The sequence below is a fragment of the Eurytemora carolleeae genome, unplaced genomic scaffold (assembly GCF_000591075.1).
Source record: "Eurytemora carolleeae unplaced genomic scaffold, Eaff_2.0 scaffold354, whole genome shotgun sequence".
Lineage (NCBI taxonomy): Eukaryota > Metazoa > Arthropoda > Copepoda > Calanoida > Temoridae > Eurytemora > Eurytemora carolleeae.
This window is the reverse complement of record NW_019396571.1, coordinates 109,362-132,039: the sequence shown is the minus strand read 5'-3', so window position 1 is coordinate 132,039 and position 22,678 is coordinate 109,362. Positions and strand designations below refer to the sequence as shown.

Genomic DNA, 22,678 nt, shown 5'->3' with positions numbered 1-22,678 from the left:
ATAACTGAAACAATTTTCAAACATTGCAAAGTTTAAAGGATATGAAATCCCCGAAAAAGTATTATAATATCCGCAAAATCAGCAATGTCGGAGCCTGGAATCAAAGAAAACCTTCTCAACTTCCTCTCCTTTTATATTTATCATGTATTTAGAACTAGAAGTGATAAATATACTTCTAAAATAAATAGTATAAATAATAAAGATTGACAACGAAATTAAGCATTATTTTTTATTTTTAAAAATAATGTAAAATATTTAATTGACAAACAATTCATTGGAGATTTTTATATGCATGACATATTAATAAAAGAAAAAGTAAATTTTTAAGAAGATTTGACAGATTTTATTCTATCCTTAGATTTGTGATTCAGAACATATATGACTTATCTAAATCTTGCTTATTGTCTGCATGTTTTTTTATCTGTTATTCGGGATTATTTTTTTTCTGTAAATAAATGATTTTGTTTTTGTTGTTTTTTGTTATTTTGTTTATCTACATTTACATTTGCTTCTTTTTATTTTTTGTCTAGCTCTTTACTGTCTGTTTACTGTCTGTTTACTGTCTGTTTACTGTCTGTTACTGTCTGTTTACTGTATGTTTACTGTCTGTTTACTGTCTGTTTACTTTCTGTTTACTGTCTGTTTTCTGTCTGTTTACTGTATATTTACTGTCTGTTTACTGTCTGTTTACTGTCTGTTACTGTTTGTTTACTGTCTGTTTACTGTCTGTTTACTGTCTGTTTACTGTCTGTTCACTGTCTGTTTACTGTCTGTCATTGTTTGTTTACTGTCTGTTTACTGGCTGTTACTGTCTGTTTACTGTCTGTTTACTGTCTTTATTAGATATATACCAAATATATGATAAATGGAATATCTGTAATAGAAAAATGAACAATAAATAATCTTTTCTATTTTTCTCAATACAAATTTTACATTTTCACGTTTTATTCATTGTTTCTTTGTTTTTATCTCTGCAATACGAATTGTTTGCAGTTGTACAATGTACACAATAGCATGACACATCCCATTACGCATTTTTTGTACTGTCGTTTTTCGTTTATTACGCAAAGATAAGTACGACAAGTCAAGGTCAAATATTTAAATATTTTCGGTAAAAAAATAAAAAAAAAATATTTAAGATTATAAAGTCTTCTCCGACAGTTTATTTTTTATAGAACGTTTGAATTATTATTTTTTTTTTGGGGTTATTTGCAGTGTTCATTATTAAACATAATATTAATAACAATGTTTTCAGAAAAAATGTCCTCCACATTTAGGTTTCTCGTCGAAGGAGTTGGATTGGTAATATTGATAACAAGATTTTGTTTTTTAATGCAAAAAATATATCAAAAGATGATACAGAGTTAGCCACAAAGAATGAGACTTCAGAGACGACTGTACGGAATTCATACTGTCGGTTTTCTGACATTTACGGTTCTCTGCATCTGTAAACTTGTTTAACTCTTGACAAGATCATTAGATATACATTAACAAGAATATCGTTTAGGCAGAAGACCTAAATTACCCTCAGGTCGTCTGTACAATCTAATGTTTTGTGAGTAACACTTTAAAAACTAAAATAACTCAGTGCTATTTATATCAAACAGAACGGTTCCTCTTTACCCTGTATCTGATCAATAACGTGGAAGATACAGGGTGTCCCACGAAACATGACAATTGGTAAATAATTTGGAATGTCTTCTTCCATATACTTTTTACATTTTTTTGTTCAATAAAATCTTTTACTAAAATATATTTTACTTTGAAATCAATTTTACAATAATACGACTACCTTTAAATATTCTAATAATTGTCTTTGGTATTAAACAACTTTAGTAATTATGGAAGAAGACATTTTAAATTATTCACCAACTGTCATGTTTCTTGGGACACTCTGTATAATCATTTTTCAAATCAGAAAAGTTTTTAATTCTGACAAATTCCTATCATACATGCTTAATCAGGCAAAGCTTTTATGCAGGTACCATTGTGAATTGAACATGCCACTCTTCAAATGGAGAATAACGTCTCAAATTCCTGAAAGAGGTTCAATGTTCATGATAGATTTCAACTATTATATTCCGGTTATAAGAAATATCGAACGACGGAATGAAAGAAATTTTAAAACATTTCTCTTAAAAAATTTGTTAGATAAATCTGACAACAGATACATTGAGTTCAGAGGCGTATTAAGGGGGGGGCGCTGTTAAGGTTTTGCCGCCCCCCCCCTCTCTGGATCAGTAAAATCTATAATGGCTATAAGTTTTTATGGGGCACCAACAAACAAAAAGTTTTTTTTTCTTTAGCTAAAAACTTCCAATCTTTTCAAAATTTCTGTGTAATGGTTTTAGATTGAAAAAAAAATATTTTCTTATACTTTCAAGCATTCCTGCCAAATATGCTAAAATGTTCACAACATTAACTAAATGTTCAGAAAAGGATAAAAATAGGCAGTTAAAGGGAGTGTAACCGTAACTGTAAATTCAAGTTACCCTCCGTACAACGTTGACAATGCTCCTTTCAGAACTATACACTTGAAATCTTAATCTGATCAATATTACAGAGGATATTGTCGTTTTTCTAGGTTTCTTGGTTTGTAAGGGTAAAACCAAGGTTATAATACAAGGAAAGTTTACTGCAGTTGCGTATACTTCCTTGCATTATAACCTTGCCTTGCCTTTATGGTGTCCAAGCATTTGTGTAGATTTTGATTTAAGAAATTAGAAAACAGATAGAGAATATGAAGAAACTGAATAAGACAATATTTCTACAAAATTGTCAAGCTGGGTTTCTGATACTGGGTTTCATGACTAAATTCTATTTTAAGTTTAGGCTCTGTTTAGATAAGTATTGGACTCCTTGGAACTCTGGGTAACACTGTCTGTTTGATCTGGTTTTGTAGGAAGGTAAAATTATTTGGTTTGGTAAATTCTGGAACTCACATGACATGACATATATATATATATATGATGCATTTTAAATGACGATCAGTTGGCCGCCAGGTGTCTCTGCTCTCATTGTGTCTGTGGTTCCACGTGGGACATACACCAAGCGGACTTCGTTTTTAGTGTATCGTATAAAAAAAAAAAAAACATTAATAAATATCAACTATATATACGAATGTGTCGAAAAAAATCGATGATTATAGGTTGTAATATCTGAATGATTTGTTTGGACTAAAATAGATACTTTTACGATCTGAGTTGAATATTGCAACGTTCTGAATTTGTATGGACCCTACGTTCTTCGGTATGAGTCGTTTTTAGCAATTTTCTCCTTATAGACGTAACAGATAGTAGTAAAATTACCCCCTTTCATTTTTCGCGAACACTCCTTTTAAAGTAAAATCTACTCAAATGTACAGACGCAAAAAGGGAAAACCGAGTGTTTCGTTCAACGATACTCCCTTTAATATCCGACTCCGGGAACTGCTGTACACAATTAATATGAGAGTTACTGGTGTATCTTTAAGCTTTCTTCGCCATTATTGGAAGATATTGGATTACAAAATGAAGGTAATTCAGCAAAATAATGTGTTGGTACTTATTTCACCTCTAGCTTTAGTGTTTTGCAAAAAAAACTATGATTTTAAGTTGAACCATACTTTAAGCCGCGGCTTAAATTCTTTAAATTCGGCCTCAGGAGTCAGGAACAAAGAAATTGAGACATTTCATCAATAACTCGTATCGAAAAAGTTAAATCTTAAAAATTATGACGTTTATGTGATATTGTGATGATCATGTGCCTAAAGGGATTATTTTTTAATGTAAAAAATCCAACGGTGGGTGATTTTGTATCAGAAAAAAATTTACCTAAAGTAAAATCATTTAAAACTATTGTTATACATGTTTTAGCGATTGTGCTTGCCGAATTTTAATCCTCTCACGATAAGGGAGGGGGGTCCATCCCCCCCCCACCCCGTGTTTTTTGTTAGTAATACCTAAAAACCGCTGACATTAGAACGCTAAAACTTCTTCTGTTTTTCAACTTCATAATTGTAAATATAGTTTTTTTTGATGCATATGGCCGTAGGGTGGAGAAGGTATTTCAAAAAAATCAGAGATGGTTTATAACTTTTTTATTAATTAAGCTAAAAGGCTTATATATATATTTGAAAAGCTCTTGAAAAATGGATGTAATAACATGTGTCACATATTAATAAAAAGTAAAAATTTTATTTTAACATTTTTCCGACGTACTTTTTGAACATTTTAAAATCTTCACTTGCACCCTAACCATTAAAGATAAAGGTCTATTTTTTTTTAATGAGCAGGCCTTGAAAAATTGGACTAGGGACATGTATCACACTCCCCTATCTCAACTCTAAGGGAAAAATCATGGGGGGGGAATCACCCCCCCTAATATAGATTGGGAGGAGGTAGGGTGGTAATCACCCCCTCCCCCACCTCCCTCCCTATCTATATTAGACAAAAACAGTAAACTAATAAAAAGAGTAAACTAATTTTAATTGCATGGCGTATCAACAGAATTTTTCCTTCGATTCATTTAAAGTTCTTTTTGAGGCTTTTTAAAAATTGAATAGGGAAAAGTAGAGGAACTAAGTATAGTATTTGGATAAAATTAAGTACGTTTCTTGTACGCCGATTCCAGAAGTGGTTCAACAGAGTCTAATTAGTTCCACTACTCTTTTTTGTTCTTTTATTTTCATCTGCTGGAAATATTTTTTGCAACTTTAAATTTGCTGAAAGTACTTTTTATAAACCTATATTTTTAAAATCAATAGCAAAAAGATTCTGCGATAAGTTGGCTGCAGTCTGGCATATTTTTCACATAAATTCAAAATTAACTTACCTAGTTCTTACCTAGTTCTTACCTAGTTCTTACCTAGTTCTTACCTAGTTCTTACCTAGTTCTTTTGAGATCAAAATTTGATTGAACTTATAAAGTGGCAGCATCAAGTGTAATATGCCTGATGGCAGCATCAAGTGTAATATGCCTGGTGGCAGCATCAAGTGTAATATGCCTGAAAAGAGAAACTCTACACTCTATACAATTTTTAAATTGAAGTGGATTCTTTCAAAAAGGCGTAAAATATTCTGAAAGGAAAATAAAAATTGAGAAAAGGAATATTTGAAAGAGTGCACTCTGGCATAATGAAAAAAAAGCTGTATAAAATCAAATTTTCTTACAATCTTTTACTTCAGGATTATTTTTAAATCTACGGTAATTTTATCGTTGAATAAAAATTCCTGTTTTTTTGCGACAAATATAAAAGCAAAGTAAAATATAAAATTACATATTGAAGAATAAAAATTATTTTCAGCAAATTTTTTTCATTAACAAAATTGAATTTTTTCCAACAGATTATCTTAAAATTGCAGTGGATAGAAAGAACAAATATTTTCGAAATTTGGTTTTGGAAGGAAAAGTGAAAAACATCGTGAATGATTTTTGAACTTTTGACAAGGTATAATTTTCTGGTTAAAATTAATGATTTAATAAGCGTCTATGTAAATCAATTTGCTTTGAAACAACTTTAAATAGGCTTAAGTAATGCAAAAAGTCGTCTTCCTGTTTTAGAGTTTTCTGGTTATCACTGAGCTTTTTGCAGTACGGTTACATTTTTTAAATAGAATATATTGTTTTAGCTAAATCTTTTTTTAAAATAACTTTTATTTTCAAGTTTTTGTTAACGTTTTGCTGAATTTTCTGAAAAGAATCTTTACAAATTGGATTCCTGCAATTTCTCATGTTCAAAAACTAATAAGAGTATAGGAAAAAGTTATAAGAATTTATATTTAAAGATTTCCATTTTAGATTTCAAATTTTAAAAAAATTTTAATTTTTCCTTTTTCAATCAAGGGATTTTTATAAATATTTAAAGTAATAAATTTTCACTGGCAACATGTCCAAACTTGACATGTTTTTAAACCATCCTGGGGTAATATGATTTGCCACATAAAACTAGGCCCAATCGGTATTTTGACGTTAAGAAACTAATCTATATATTTTTAGGCTGGCCAGAGAAACTTCCATCAGCTGATGCAATTCCTGGCCTTCTTTGATTTGATGTATGTTCTTCTTTCTATTATGATGTTTGGAGTTCCTAGCGTCCTACCGGAGTAAGTTTTCGTTCTTCTTTCTTCTTATGTTTGGAGTTCCTAGCACCTACCGGAGTAAGTTTTTGTTCTTCTTTCTAATCTTATGTTTGGAGTTCCTAGCGTCCTACCGGAGTAAGTTTTCGTTCTTCTTTTTATTCTTATGTTTGGAGTTCCTAGCGTCCTAGCGAAGTAAGTGTAAATATATTTCAAATATATGTTTTCAAGCTTGCAGTGACGTTTTTTTCGAATTTTAGTTTTGAGAAAACTGAAGATTTTTATGCTTGAGCTTTTTATCTTTACAGGACTTTACATCCTTTACTTACCCAGTAATAATAAGTATTGGCTATTCTTGATTCAACAATTTACAGTAGTACATTTATTTATAGTATAACTTAAGGTTATAAGGCAAGAAAAGTTATTTCAGAGATGTACGCATCTTTTGTACTGCAGTGTACTGTCTCTGGGCGGTAATGTAAACACAAGACGGATATCGAAGCCTGACACGGGATCCATCTTTCACATAAAAAATCAATGAAATATTCTGGTCATAGTAAACTATTATGTGAATTATCAAAATTATCAAAATTTAATGCTTTTAACCTCCTCGGATACTAAACGAACACTGATGCATCTTTTCTTGTTTTGCAAATTCCGCCCAGAGAGAACTGGTTTCAATATGTACACACAGAATACGCAACTGCAATTAACTTTCCTTACATTATAACCTTGGTGTAACTCAAATGTCTGCATCTTATACCTCCAGTTTTTTGTTTTGTTATGATGCAAATAGCTGCTCAATTATTTTATAGTTAATTAAGGGTAAGGAAAATAGGCAAAATATCTATCTTAATAAACTATAATGTATGATAAGTTAAAACTCTAGTTTTTCAGGTCATAAAAAAATGTTCGCATGTGGTGTGCCCCTTACATATCTATCTTTGCTATTTATAACTTTTGTTCCCCCCACCTTTAGAAAGTCCTAGCTACGGGCCTGCTGCATTATTATTATATTCACTTCTATTTTTTTCATTGTTCATTTATAGCTTTTTTTGCAAACAAACTGAATTTAAGATGTATTCCCTTCTATTCGCTAAAAAGATAAGAATTTGTGTAGCAAATTCCTTTTGTTTTTAAAGAACTTTTTATCTGCCGCCCCCCCCCCCCTTCATTCAACCAGCAGGGAGATTGCCAGAGTAAGTTTAAACATGATCAAAAATATAGATTTTGGACAAAAAAAAACGAAATTCTTTACCCGTTATTTTTCTTTTTTTCTCTGGAAATGATTGAATATTTTCCCGTTTAAAAGGAAAAACCAGTTCTCTGAAATATTTATTCTCTCATTTGGAATTCCCTAGCTTTTAAAGTTTTATTTTATTTATTTCAGTTTTTCTAAAGTTATAAAATGTATTGTTGTTAACGTTAAATTTCGTTTTAAATTATATTTTATTATTATTATATCCTTCTCAGGGTTTAAAAACTTTGTATAATTTTGAAGAACCTATTTAAAATTCAAAAATCTAAATAGTTTTGAAAAAAAAAGGTATTGTCTAATACACATTAATATTTTAATGTGCTTTCTCACACCGATTCATAGTTTTCATAGAAACGTTTTAAAAAATAAGATGAGAATCGAAAACGTTTATAGATATATTGATTTTACAATTTAAATAAAATAAAACTCCTCCAGTCAGTAATAAAATTCAAAATAGTAAAACAATTTCTACATTAATATTTTCAATTCCTTGCAGAGTCTTCAAAATGGAAATTGCCAATTTGTTGCCAAATATTTCAATCTAAAGTATGGCACTAGAAAATAAAAAGCCCCGTATAGAATCAAATAAAATCTGTAGAATCAAATAAAAACTATAGAATAAGATAAAAACATAGAATCAAAAAAATTATAGAATCAAATAAAAACTATAGAATCAAATAAAATCTGTAGAATCAAATAAAAACTATAGAATAAAAATTATAGAATCAAATAAAAACTATAGAATCAAATAAAATCTGTAGAATCAAATAAAAACTATAGAATAAGATAAAACCATTGAATCAAATAAAAATTATAGAATCAAAAAAAAACTATAGAATCAAATAAAAACTGTAGAATCAAATAAAACTTGTAGAATCAAATAAAAACCGTAGAATCAAATAAAAACCACAGAATCAAATAACAACTGTAGAATCAAATAAAAACTATAGAATCAAATAAAAACCGTAGAATCAAATAAAAACTATAGAATAAGATAAAACCGTAGAATCAAAAATAAGATAAAACCGTAGAATCAAACAAAAACTATAGAATAAGATAAAACCGTAGAATCAAATAAAAACTATAGAGTAAGATAAAACCGTAGAATCAAATAAAAACTATAGAATAAGATAAAACCGTAGAATCAAACAAAAACTATAGAATAAGATAAAACCGTAGAATCAAATAAAAACTATAGAGTAAGATAAAACCGTATTATCATTTATCAAATAAAAACCGTAGAATCAAATAAAAACTGTAGAATCAAATAAAACGTATTATCAAATGAAAACCGTAGAATCAAATGAAAACTGTAGAATCAAATAAAAACTGTAGAATCAAATAAAAACCGTAGAACAAAAATAAAAACTATAGAATAAAATAAAACCGTATTATCAAATAAAAACTGTAGAATCAAATGAAAACCGTAGAATCAAATAAAAACCGTAGAATCAAATGAAAACCGTAGAATCAAATAAAAACCGTAGAATCAAATAAAAACTATAGAATAAAATAAAAACAGTAGAATCAAATAAAAACCGTAGAATCAAATACAAACTGTAGAATCAAATAAAAACCGTAGAATCAAAAAAAACTATAGAATCAAATAAAAACTGTAGAATCAAATAAAAACTATAGGATCAAATAAAAACTGTAGAATCAAATAAAAACCGTAGAATCAAATAAAAACTGTAGACTTAAAAATTTCACCACCTTATGACCAACATTACTGACCTATAATTTCCCCAACAGAGGGAGATTAAATTANAACATTGAAGAAATCTGCAAAGTTTTCAGGAAAAAATTCGCTCATTTTCCTCTCTAAAGACGATAAAATTTTATGAAATTAAAAATGTTACTTGACTACGAGTTCCCTCGACCAATTTTGCCAACGAAACATCCCTCGCTGCGCTCTTGATGTTTTGTAGGCAAATTGGTCTATAGGAACCCTTGGTAAATTGGTCTATAGGAACCCTTGGTAAATTGGTCTATAGGGACCCTTGGTAAATTGATCATAGGAACCCTTGGTAAATTAAAATCCCCCCAACTTCCCTGTAAAGTAATTGTAAATATATATTTTAGGATTGGAGGAACACTGGAGTTCAAATGGATGGTCACAACTTTTCTACCCTTCGCTCAAATAGGGCTAACAGGTCAACTTTTTACTTTGTTTTAATTCATTTTTAAAGAAGGTGCTCATTGTATTATTCTTAATAATAGTTGCATCTTCTCAAGGTACTAAGGCAAGGAAAGTTATTTCAAAGGTGTACACATTTTTTTATACTGCAGTGTACTGTCTTTGGGCGGAAAAGTAAACACAAGACGGATGTCACAATCTGACATGGAATCCATTTTCACAAAAATAATCAATAAAATATTCTGGTCATAGGAAACTATTATGTGAATTTTCAAAATTATCAAAATTAAATCCTTTTTTCCTCCTCGGATACTAAACATACATTGATGCATCTATTCTTGTCCGCCCAGAGAGAACTGGTTTCAATTTGTACGCAGAGTATACGCGACCGCAATTAACTTTCCTTGCATTAGTACCTTGGTTATTACTAATTCTGAGACTGCCCTGACAACAAATTAGAATTTAAAAAAAACTAGTAAACTGTAAACAAGGCATTTTATCAAGTCAAAACTGACAAAATAATGATGCATTAGTATTATAAGCCATTAAAAATTATTTTAAAATGATTTTAAAAAAAAGTCAAAGAGTTGTTTAAGAAAGATATTAAAGAATTTTATTGCAGGGCATGAAAGTTAAAAAAAGTGCAATAATTCAAAAAAGAATTTTTCTCAATTTCTTTATTTTAATATATTTCAGGATCTATTTACATGACGCTTGCGATAGCTATTGAACGATATACAACCGTTTGCCACCCGTTTTTTAAGGTTAGTTTTTAAAATATTATCTTAACTTTAAAAATATTGACCTGAAAGGGACTATACGCGTAATTTCAAGTAATCCTCCATACAAATATAGAAATGCTCGATTTACAACGGTACCATTGAATCATTAATCTGGCCAAAAATGTGGAAGATACCGTCATTCTAACTAGAAAATTTTTTATATCTGTGAATTTCTCCATTGTTTCTTTAATCAAGAAATGCGCAGATCACTTTTGCTGAGACACCACAAATGAAAATTATTAGTTCAAAATTAACAAATTCCTACTTGAACGAACAAATATTTCAAGGGTATAAATTAGGCATTGTCATATTTGCATGGAGGATCACTTAAAACTACGCGTACAGTCCCTTTAAGGATTAAAATTCCAAATAGCAATGCATTGAATTGAATGAAATGGTTTGACGATAAACTGCATACATTATATCTTAACAATTATTGTCTCATTGTGCACAAACCTGATTTGCCAGCTCCAAGAAAGGTTGTTATCTCCAGTTTTCATTCATTTTTACTGAAACCCGCGAAACTTAAATATGAAAGAAAAATCAAAGAATTTCTTCTTTGTAGTTGGGTGTATTTCTTAAGATTGTATTTTTTCACATACAAGTTACACCAAATTTCATTAAGTAAAGTTAGATTTTCACAATTTTTTAAAACACATTTAAAATCCTTAAATTCAACAAAACAAGTTTTTTTCTAATCTTTGGATGTAAACTTAGATTTTTGCAAAAGAAATTGAGTCTTTGTCACAAACTCTGATTTTCTAAACCAATGTCGGAGACATTTGATATTTCATACTATAAATCTTATTAGGTCAAATAATCAAAGTTTAAAATATAAAAGGTTTACGCAATCAGGTTGCAAGGCTATTTGGGGTTTGATTTGTGTTTGTGGCAAAGGTTCAATTCCTTTGGTGTTTTTTTTCAGTAATTTTTCATTTTACTTTTTGAGTAAAAACTTAAAATTCTTAAAATTCTATAATTTGTGCAGAGAGCCTCAAGGATGATTCGCTCATTAAATCTAACTACTTTTATTTCAAGATTAGAAAATAAGTTGAACACATAAAGTTTTAATGAGGCATTGTTACATGGATGAAATAGTTTTTCCATGATTAGATAACATTGAAGAAACTCAGTTTTCCATGAGTAGATAACATTGAAGAAACTCAGTTTTCCATGATGTAGATAACATTGAAGAAACTCAGTTTTCCATGGGTAGATAACATTGAAGAAACTCAGTTTTCCATGAGTAGATAACGATGAAGAAACTCAGTTTTTGCCACAAACTCACATTTTCTAATCCTCATATTTTTGTAGCCTTATAGTGTATAAACTTGTAATATTTCAAATTTTTATTATTTGAATTCATAGTTTGAAATATCAAAGGTCTTCTACATTTGGTTGCAAAGATATAAAGATTAGAAAAGATATTAGATTAGAGTTTGCGGCAAAATTCAGTTCCTTAAAATATGTTATTAATCTTGAAAATTATTATGGTTCGATAAAAGTTTATGATAAGACGTTATGATGTCAAAGTTTATATCAACTATAAGTATAAAATATACATCTTTTAATTAAAAAATATATATTTGAATTTGCTTAAAACTTCTTAAAAGTGAATTAATTTCTTCGCTAATTCTCGATTTATTTTTTTGCAAAATGATAAAAGCATGCAGGTTTCTTTACATTCTTCGTTATTGCAAAAATATATGTTTTTACTTTTCTTGATCTGATTAAAAAAATAATTATTTTTTCATTGAATTCAGTTCATTGCAACGTCACAATGAAATCTAGACAAATCTCGGAATCATTGGCGGTTAATTTCTAAAACTTTATTGCAAAAGGTTTTTTTCTACCAGAATAGAAATTTTCCCTTTTATATTGCATTTGATACCTAAAAGCATTTAGTCGGAAAACATAATTTGAAAAAATAAACCTGTGGACCGGTTACTGCAGGGTTTTCTATTGATAATAATCATTCCGTTATAAAAACTGATTTTTTGGTTCGCAATAAATATTTTATTATTCTATGATTGAATTATCAAAGGTTTATATTATCGGGTTGCAAAGATAAAATGATTAGAATATTCGAGTGTGTGGCATAGACTCAATTCATTTAAACCCACTGAGGATTCAATGGAAAAACTTATGGCTACACTGACACATACACGCGTGATTTTCATTAAATCCCTCGAGGGCATAAATTTACAATGTTAATTTTTCCAAGAGTAAATTTAACATATAAAAATAAGTTAACACTTAATGTTCCAATTAAATTGGAATTGTTTCATATTAAGAATTTACATTCTCTCTGCAGTGTAATTATATGCATTGTATATACTGCATTGGTGGCAGAGAATATTCTTTTTATAACATAATTGCATAATTCTGCACTGCAGAGGGCATCCTCTCTTCTTAGCTTAAAGGAGATGCGGATTTACACTCACTGGAAAATTAAGGGAAATTTCCACAATCTAACACTTTTCAAGATAGGAAAACAACTATGTCTTCCACATTTTTAACAATTCCATAGTGAATTGGACATCTGCACTCTTTAATACAGCCAACAGTCCCTTTAACAGCAGATTTCTCAAAAATGAACCATAGTTTAAAGAATTAACTTTTTTTTTATGTTTCAAACAATATTTAAATTTTGCTTTAAAAATCTGATTTCAAAATAATTAATTTCGTTTTCAAATTATAATAAAAAGAGTGTTCGCGAAAAACTAATTTAATTTATATTTATATAGGACTTAAATTTTTTCTAGAAGTTTTTTTGGCAATCAACCCCCATACATCTAAAATATTGTATATGACTATTCTGCAGATATGCACATTCAGAGCCAGTGACAAAAACCTTAGCAAGTCACATTGTAACTTTTGTTTACATGATTTAACTCTCAGTTGATTGTTTAAAAAACCGCTGAGAGTTTCTCGAGAAAAATTAACGAAAAAATTCACAATTAATTTGTGTTGAACATTTGATTTCCTTGTGTATTTCATAAATCATTAACTAAAAGAAAATTAATTATAAAATATTTCAAATGGCCAAAAATAAAAGTTAAAATATTCAAATGTGCACAAATTTTTAATATTAAGACAAAATTGGGTGTTTTATAAAACTTTGAAAGAGTAGAATTGCCGCCTCTAAGAAGAGTAAGGTATTATATAGCGTCTATAATAAAGAAATGGATAAAAACGCTAAATGTTGAGAATACCCTAAAATAATTCAGATTTAGCCTATACCATTATCCCTAAATGAGCCATACATCGGAAGAATTTATCAAATGCCGTCTTGACAATTTTTCAATGGGTATTATACTATTTTACGTAAATTTCAGTATTTGTGAAATTAAATAAATAGCCATGAACATGTGGGAACAGTTTTAAAGAGCTCCATATAATCATTTAATTATAAAACTAAATATCTGCAACATTCCATTATCAGAAAGTGAAGAATACAACATTTAATGAATTCTTTCGATGTATGGCTTATTTAGGGGTTAACTGTAGATCCCTTGAATTCATTAAAATTGGTCCCGCAACCAGTTGGTCGAAAAAATGTTTTTAAAAAATATAATTTTCTTATTTTAGTTTTATCACGGATGGTCTGCTAAACTTTATATTCTTCCAATCCTCATTTTCTCAATTCTTTTCAACATTCCTAAATTCTTCGAACTCAGGAACGAGTCTATTCAGCAAAAAAGTTTCAAAATTACATAAAATGTTTTATGTAACTTTGCAGTTAAGTATCTCATTACCATCTTGAATATTTTTTGATTACTTAAAAAATTCTACTTTTTTTCAAGATGTATTTGGAAAAACATATTCAAAGTTAAACACATGGACTCTCAATTTAAAAAAAAAAGGTTTCGTTGAATTAGGTAGGAATAGTTGAACTATTTCTTTAGTGTGTCCAGGAGTGTACAAGAGTAATAGTTTAACTAATCATATTCAGCTCAGCGACTTCTCTCTACTAATACCATCTTTTATTTTTTAGAAACACTCCCTTTAAATTGAAATTGTCTCCATTATTAAAATGGACTCCCGAATGCCCAGGGTCACGAAAGTAAACATTGTAAACACAACCCTGGCACACAATGCCAGTACAATAGATGAAAACAACGGGACTCTATCTGTACATAGCTATGATCTATGTACAGAGGAGCTGTACAACTGTACAGAACTGGTTCCTGGATTCTACAATTCATCTCTACATCTTACATCAGGAACATTAGAAACTTAGAAAACAGAATATTTATTTTCTAAATAATTGACACTAAAAAATACATCGGAATGGCTTTAACACTGGCTTTTTTACTCCTGTGTTTTGTCAGAATTTAACGGGTGATATTCGCCATATTGTCCGTCAGAAAAAACAGGTTTACTTAAAGAAGAAAAAATAGAGTGCTTAAAGTCAAATAGAATGATTCACAATGGAACCCTTGAAACCTTAATCTATTCAATAAAAGTAATAAATAAGTAATTATTTATTTATGAAATATAACAATAACATACAAAATTAAAGGTTTTAGGAAAAACTGTTTAAAAACCTTTAAAATTAAAGGTTGTGGGAATATTTCCCCTCATTTGAAAAAAAGTAAATTAAAAATTTATTGTTTTCATTACATTTAACATAACTAGTGGTGGATTGTTAGTATTTTTCGGCAATACAAATTTAGATTTTTTCTTAATGTTATAATGTTTAATAAAAAAGCTTAGGGGGGTTGTGAAAAAGAAATAGGTTATACACAAAACGGGCATTTTTAAGGATCGATTTTTTACATATTATGTTTGATCATAGCTTTTACTCTTTTTAATCTTTTTAGTCTTTTCTTTCTTTCATTCTTTTGCAAACATAGCATGTGTTAGAATTAAAACAAATTGGTTCTGCTGATAAAAATCTTCAATTAATCTTCAAATTAAGAATAAATTTATTAGAAATGCGCATGTCAATTTTGTAGAGAACCCGCAATTGAAAATAATAATTGTTTGAAATTTTAACATGAATGCTTAATTCTTAATTGTGATCAACTTTTTAAGGTTGTGAATCGGGCATCACGGTGGACTAAGCCTGTGGGGTCGGTCAGATAGGCATAGGATTAGGCCGGGTACTGTAAAAAGTCTGAACGCGCCATGGGAGTTGTCATAGTTAGCCCTCCGACGGGACAATGCCAAGAAAATTGACCCCTGTCGTATGTTAGTCTGGTTAGGGCGACGTACTGTACCATGGGATCGGGCCAGTACACGCTGTTATCTGGCAGGCTAGTACAAACTGGGCAGGTCCTGTTCGAATTCAAATTTACTACGGCCCAGAGTGGCATTGCCATCTTTGGTGTCCATGGATTAACCACTAAATCAATAAAACAACATACAATGCGGTTAAAAACATTTTAAATTACAAACTTTGCTTAGAAAAGTATTAGGCAATCCAAAAGAAATCACATCAATCTTATAAATTGCGAGGGAAAACTTTGAGAAGAGATCAATTAGATGAAACAACCGAGTTTACCAAGCTTATTTTTATTCAGTGCTAGTCTTTCATTCTCATATGTTAATTCTTGCTCTTTTATCCATTTTTTTTCATGGATTTTGAAAAATCAGACATTTTTTACATTCTCACCATTCAGTAACCTTCCCTGGGATCATGCGAGGTTCCACAACAAATTTGGGCCTGATCGGTTCAGCCGTTTTAACGTTTATCGGTTACAAACCAACAAAGTCTATATATTAACATAGGCTTTTAGCGCTCTTCGCGCCCAACTTCTATTTCAATTGTGAACATTTTCTCTTTGTATACATTGTTAAACAAAAACAAACAAAAGTTCGCGGATTTCATTTAAAAATATCTTGCATTTTGAAAATTTATTGGAAATCGATACTTTTTTTGGAGGAAAATTTGCTTAATTTTGATAATTTGGAAACCTTCATGTTAGGTACCACAAAAAGTTTGGACCGGATGGGTTCAGCAGTTTTGACGTTTATTGAATACAAACAAACAGACTAACAAACAGACAAGCAAATTATATATATAGGGAATGTTGATGAATTTATAAGTGTTACTTCTGTTGAGAAAATAAAGGGATTCAATCAAAGAGAATAAAATATATATATATTTCTAGTAAATTCCACTCTAATAAATATTCTATTCTCTTTGGATTCAATAGAATTTGAATTTCAAAGAATGAAAATGAAGGAAGAAAGTACAACAATTTTTCAATCGCTTTGTTTGCCATGAATTCTGTTAGATCAAATATTCTAAGATCAAAGGTTTACACCATCAAATTGCAAAGATATAGGAAAGCACATTTTAGTTTATTATTATTGTTTGAATAAATTTTACTGGATTACATCCAAAGAGAATAGAATATATATTAGATTGGAATTTACTAGAAAAAAGTGTAAAACGGCCATTTTGTTGAACTGTTTCCATACTGCAGGTGTACTTCACATATTTGTGCTATATAACCTTTTGGGCCCTGGAACATTATTTTATAGAAAATCTAAAATAAATATTAAAAGAAAACCAAATTATGAAATAGGCTGGTTTCATAATTGACCAATGATCATTTCACATAGACTCTATGCCTTTCACTTTACAAACGATGATTTTCCGTGATAACTATAAATCAAATAATGTTTTTATAATAATTCATTTTATAAAGTTCATTTAACAGCTTTAAAAAATTCGAAATTGAAATGGATAGTCTAGGGAACATAGTGCATGTATTAATGTACTCTACAGCATATAATTTGTGAGCATTTACATGATTTGTACACTTTGAACTCCCTTTCAGGCTGAAAGGGACTGACAAAATTCATACCGAGGGATTGCCTAAATTCTCCTCTAATGTATATTCTATTCTCTTTGATTACATCTCACTGGATGAATTTTCAAAGATTCCAGATCACGTCTGATCCTTTTCTGTTGAATTAAAATCAACCCGTGTGTCAAGCTTTGATATGTAAAACACAAAGTATTCTCTTTGAACTTTATGGATGAACATTCATTAACATAATATTTAAATTCTGGTTTCTCTAAAGAAAACCAAATTTTCCAGAATAAATAATTGTTTTATCTAGATTTGGGTTTTATATTTCAAGGTTTCCGCCTACATTTGCATACACAATGGAAATTCAAGTTAAGCTTAAACTTTTACAACTATTTGAAAATATGTAAACTTTATCTTAACTTTTTCAAGAGTCTGCTTTTACATACGAAATACATTGGAATAAGGAGACAAAGTTTAAAGGGAAATTTCAAGTGTCCTTCATCCTCGATTCTCAAACCAAGGGTACGAACTTATTCTTATAAATCTACAAAAACTCTTGTGATTACTAAATACTTGATTTACAAACTGTTTCATGATTTAAAAATACATTTTTATACAGTTTAGCCCAGATTTTCGAAGACATCAAAAGAAATTATAAAATGTCGTCTTCTAACCCAACTTAAATGGGAATGCTGCAGACGATTAGTTTTTTAATTGAATAATTAGACTGGGATTTTTAAAAATGTTCCCGCATATGTCCAGCATATTTGTTTACTTTTACAATTACTGAGATTTAAGTACAATAGTATAAACCCCCTTGAAAAATTGGCAAGACGACATTCGATGCCTTGGCAGTTGTTAGTTAAACTGTAAAATCATTATTTAAATATTTTCCGATCGTCAACATAGAAAATTCTAATTTTCCAAAGAAAACGACGACATTGTCGAGAATTTCCAGAATGGAACGGGGCAAATGAGCAACCAGGTAAATTTAAAATGGTAAAATTTTACTTGTTTGAAGTTTTATATAGTCCACACTCCTTTATCTCAGTTCACTGGACTGTTTGAAGACAAAACTTGAGTCTAAAAATTTAATTATTTTAAAAAAATAATTTTATTGTTAACATTTTCCAACCGTTTTTTTTCTTTCAAACTTTTAACTCTATTAGAACATTAGTATAAGTCTACACCATGGGTTGCAAAGATATATTGATTACCAAATTTGTGTTTGGGAGAGTTTCTTTTGATATTATCAAACAATTTTTGATAAAGTGCATTGGTGAAATCCCTAAAATATCAAGAGCAGAGACACCTAGTGGCCAACTTATCGTCCTCCAAAATACATTGTCTAAAACAAAAATTTCAAAAAAATATGATATTTAAACTACAAAGGAATGCCCCGAATTGAATTCGACAATCATTTTTCGCGAACACCAATTAAAACAACCTACTCTGGTTAGGCGGGTCCAAACTACATAGTAAATTGTGATTTTTTTATTTGTATTATCTCGTGCTTTGTAGTTGAATAAAAATATGAAATATGAATATGAACACTCCCTTAACGGTGCAACAGTATTGTCCTTAGATTATGTATTTTCAAAAGTTTCCAGGTCGGATGTGAGTAATGTAGATATTCTCGTGTTTAATTACGGAACCAGATTGATTCCTGGATTCCAATTTATTTTTCGCAGACTTTCTTTGTATTCAACCTTTCAGATCCCAATCTCTATTTTTCTCTGACTTCTAATTTTCTTTATCTTTCTCTATCTTTCTCTATCTTTCTCTATCTTTCTCTTTCTTTCTCTATCTTTCTCTATCTTTCTCTATCTTTCTCTATCTTTCCTTATATCTTTCTCTATCTTTCTCTTTCTTTCTTTATATCTTTCTCTATTTTTCTCTTTCTGTCTCCATCTTTCCCTATCTTCACTATCTTTCTCTATCTCTCTCTATCTTTCTCTATCTATCTCTATCTTTCTCTATCTTTCTCTATCTATCTCTATCTTTCTCTATCTTTCTCTATCTATCTCTATCGTTCTCTATCTTTCTCTATCTTTCTATATCTTTCCCCATCTTTCTTTATCTTTCTCTATCTCTATCTATCTTTATCTATCTTTCTCTACCTTTCTCAATCTTTCTCTTTCTTTCTCCAACTTTATCTATCTTTCTCTATCTTTCTAAATCTTTCTCTATTTATCTATATTTTTCTTTATCTTGTTCTATCTTCCTAGATACCTACAATATATCTATCTATTTAAAATAACTAAAGATTGATCTAATTAATCTAACCTAGGTTGAGCTGGTGGTAAATCCTAAGCATATATAGTTGGAAAACAAGATAAAAGCTTGAGTTTTCCCTTTTATCAAATATTGTTGATTGGAGGAGAGAACAAAAGCTAGAAATGAAATAAGTTTAGTTTTGATGTCTTTCTCTCTTCTATTGAATGCTTACTGTAGGCCTGAAGCGGTTACATGTATACACACTGCACAGGGTGGTAAAAAAAAACTTGGAAATAAAGTTAAAGGTCGTCTTTGTTTTCGATATTTAATAATGACAATTTAATAAGACAGACAAGCAGAGATTACAAGTTTATTTATATATAGAAATACTATGAAATCTAAACAAAAAGTATTATCGCTGATTTTATAATCGGAAAAGGCTTAAAAGAATACTTTTGTAAATCGAGAATTGTCTCTAAATATAGAAAAAATGTTTCAAAAAAACCTGACATTAAATTTTTCAGACTGTGAGAATAGTTCCAACTGATTTAAGAATCAACCCAACCTATATCAAGGTAAATATGTACATAACTTATGTACCGTAACCCAACCTATATCAAGGTAAATATGTACATAACTTATGTACCGTAACCCAACCTATATCAAGGTAAATATGTGCATAACTTATGTACCGTAACCCAACCTATATCAAGGTAAATATGTACATAACTTGTGTACCGTAACCCAACCTATATCAAGGTAAATATGTATATAACTTATGTACCGTAACCCAACCTATATCAAGGTAAATATGTACATAACTTATGTACCATAACCCAACCTATATCAAGGTAAATATGTACATAACTTGTGTACCGTAACGTCAATTGTGCACACCCAGGGAGTAAAGAATAGAAGGGAGATATAACTGACGCGGTTCGCCCTACCATATGATTATACATGCTTTGCAGACGGGTAATTCATTTGAATAAGAAATATTCAGAAAAAGTTATTGTATACGCAGTAAATACATCTGACAAATATTTCTTAACCGCGTCAGTTATATCTCCCTTCTATTTCTAACTCCCCGTCCACACCCCAATCCGAGCCGATGCAAGGATGCCAGTAAAGTCTTTTTTCGTACCAGCCTGTCTAGTATACCAAGTATGTAGTTGACCCAACACTTTTTCAAGAACAAATCTAGTATCAACTGTACATTACCTCATGTACGGTATAGTCCAATGCACATAAACAATTATATTTAGGTTTATCTTATCTACCTAAACCTCTTCATTCATGGAGTCATTCCCCTCATATGTCTAGGAATGTACAACAAAAACATTTTTAAATGAAAAAAAATTATTTTTACCAATCATTTGAAAAAATAATTTGATTTATAAATGAAAAAGTAAAATGTTTGTTATGTTTCAATGTAAAAAGCTCACATAACATTTTTTGAGAAGATTCATTTTATTTCTAACTGGTCATCGTATAATACATGCAGCTCTGCCCCTTTAGTAAAAGTCAATTTAACCTATATGAAGCATAAAGTCTGACCGCGTCAACCTTGTGTCACTGGTTAGTCCTGTACATAGAGCTAGGTTCAGTACAAACTGGGTCCGGAAAGGTTGACCCGGCTCGGAAATTCAAATGTACAACGGCTGCCCATGAATAATATAATTTGTTGTACTTTTATAGTCATTCTCAATACAGCTGTTTATAAACAGGTAAATTTAGTATATATATTTATAAATAAAATTATATATGTGTATATATACATATATATATATCTATACTTATATATACTGTATATATAAGTAAAGGCATATATATAAGTATATTTATAAACTAGGTTAATGCAAGGAAAGTTATTTCAGAGGTGTATGCATCTTTTGTACTGCATTGTACTGTCAATGGGTGATAATGTAAGCCTGACATGGGATCCATCTTTCACATAAAAAATCAATGAAATATTCTATTAAGAGGAAACTATTATGTGACTTATCAAAATTTGATGCTTTTAACCTCCTCGGATACTTAACGAACACTGATGTATCTATTCTTGTTTACAAATTCCGCCCAGAGAGAACTGGTTTCAATATGTACGCAGAGTATACGCAACTGCAGTTAACTTTCCTTGCATTAAAACCTTGGGCATAAATAAGTATAAAATCCGCAATTTATGAACGATGTTTAAGGAACTGTAACGTTTTTATGAACGATGTTTAATGAACTGTAACATATTTATGAACGATATTTAAGGAACTGTAACGTATCTATCAACATTGTTAAATGAACTGTAATGTATTTATGAACAATGTTTAAGAACTGTAACGTATTTATGAACGATGTTTAATGAACTGTAACATATTTATGAACGATGTTTAAGAAACTGTAACGTATTTATCAACAATGTTTCAGGAACTGTAACGTATTTATCAACAATGTTTAAGTAACTGTAACGTATTTATGAATGATGTTTAAGGAACTGTAACGTATTTATGAACGATATTTAAGGAACTATAAGGTATTCATGAACAATGTTTAAGGAACTATAATGTATTTATGAACGATGTTTAATGAACTGTAACGTATCTATGAACGATGTTTAAGGAACTGTAACGTATTAATGAACGATGTTTAAGGAACTGTAATGTATTTATGAACGATGTTTAAGGAACTGTAACGAATTTATGAACGATGTTTAATGAACTGTAACGTATTTATTAACGATGTTAAAGGAACTGTATCGTATTTATTAACGGTGTTTAAGGAACTGTATCGTATTTATTAACGATGTTTAAGGAACTGTAACGTATTTATTAACAATGTTTAAGGAACTGTAACCTATTTCCATTTATAGATATTGGCATATTCGATGCACAAAGGTATCCTTTAAACTTTAATCTGAATGAAATATCCTTTTATTCTTTCTGAAATGAATATTTTTGTATTGTGGTTTCTCTTTTAAAGCGATTGTTACACAGTAACATTAAAGGAAATTAATAGTATTCGACAGGTTTCAATTAGACAAACGTGACTTCATCGTGGTTAATTAGTTAGAGGTTTATAGGGTTCCATTGTAAATCGGACATTCCGCTCGTTTTTTAAAAACGTTTACAGTCCCTTTAAGAGAGATAGAAACTAGCTGAACTAAGTAAAACTAGTTCAACTACCTTTCTGGCTAAAATTGTTTATCTGTGGAATTTTTTGTTTCTCGGAACTCTTCAATGCATTTAGTATTTATAAGAGAAATAATTCAGATGTGGCGGATGAACCAGTGTTGTGAGGATGAGAGAAGGAATTTTATTCATCAACGAGAGATCAGGAATATTAACATTTTTTTTTATAAATCCCCGAGTAGTCAAATTCTTTTGTTTAGGATAAATTCTAATATCATTTATATATCAGCACTGATATCATTTATATATCAGCACTAATATCATTTATATATCAGC

General features: G+C 29.9%; 1 protein-coding gene across 2 annotated transcripts in view; it reads left to right on the top strand.

The window, feature by feature from the left end:
• Positions 1–1,259: 1,259 nt before the first annotated feature.
• LOC111705684 (probable G-protein coupled receptor frpr-1) overlaps positions 1,260–22,678 on the top strand; it is a 30,103-nt gene continuing 8,684 nt past the window's right edge. For both annotated transcript variants that reach the window (XM_023478312.1, XM_023478313.1), the window contains exons 1-12: positions 1,260–1,302; positions 2,844–2,906; positions 5,977–6,083; positions 9,397–9,467; positions 10,148–10,215; positions 13,825–13,913; positions 14,290–14,459; positions 17,933–17,988; positions 19,745–19,795; positions 20,486–20,543; positions 20,919–20,947; positions 22,484–22,548. In XM_023478312.1, coding sequence (XP_023334080.1) covers positions 1,261–1,302; positions 2,844–2,906; positions 5,977–6,083; positions 9,397–9,467; positions 10,148–10,215; positions 13,825–13,913; positions 14,290–14,459; positions 17,933–17,988; positions 19,745–19,795; positions 20,486–20,543; positions 20,919–20,947; positions 22,484–22,548 — 869 coding nt within the window. In that variant the 5' untranslated portion in view covers position 1,260. The remainder of the gene's footprint in view (positions 1,303–2,843; positions 2,907–5,976; positions 6,084–9,396; positions 9,468–10,147; positions 10,216–13,824; positions 13,914–14,289; positions 14,460–17,932; positions 17,989–19,744; positions 19,796–20,485; positions 20,544–20,918; positions 20,948–22,483; positions 22,549–22,678) is intronic.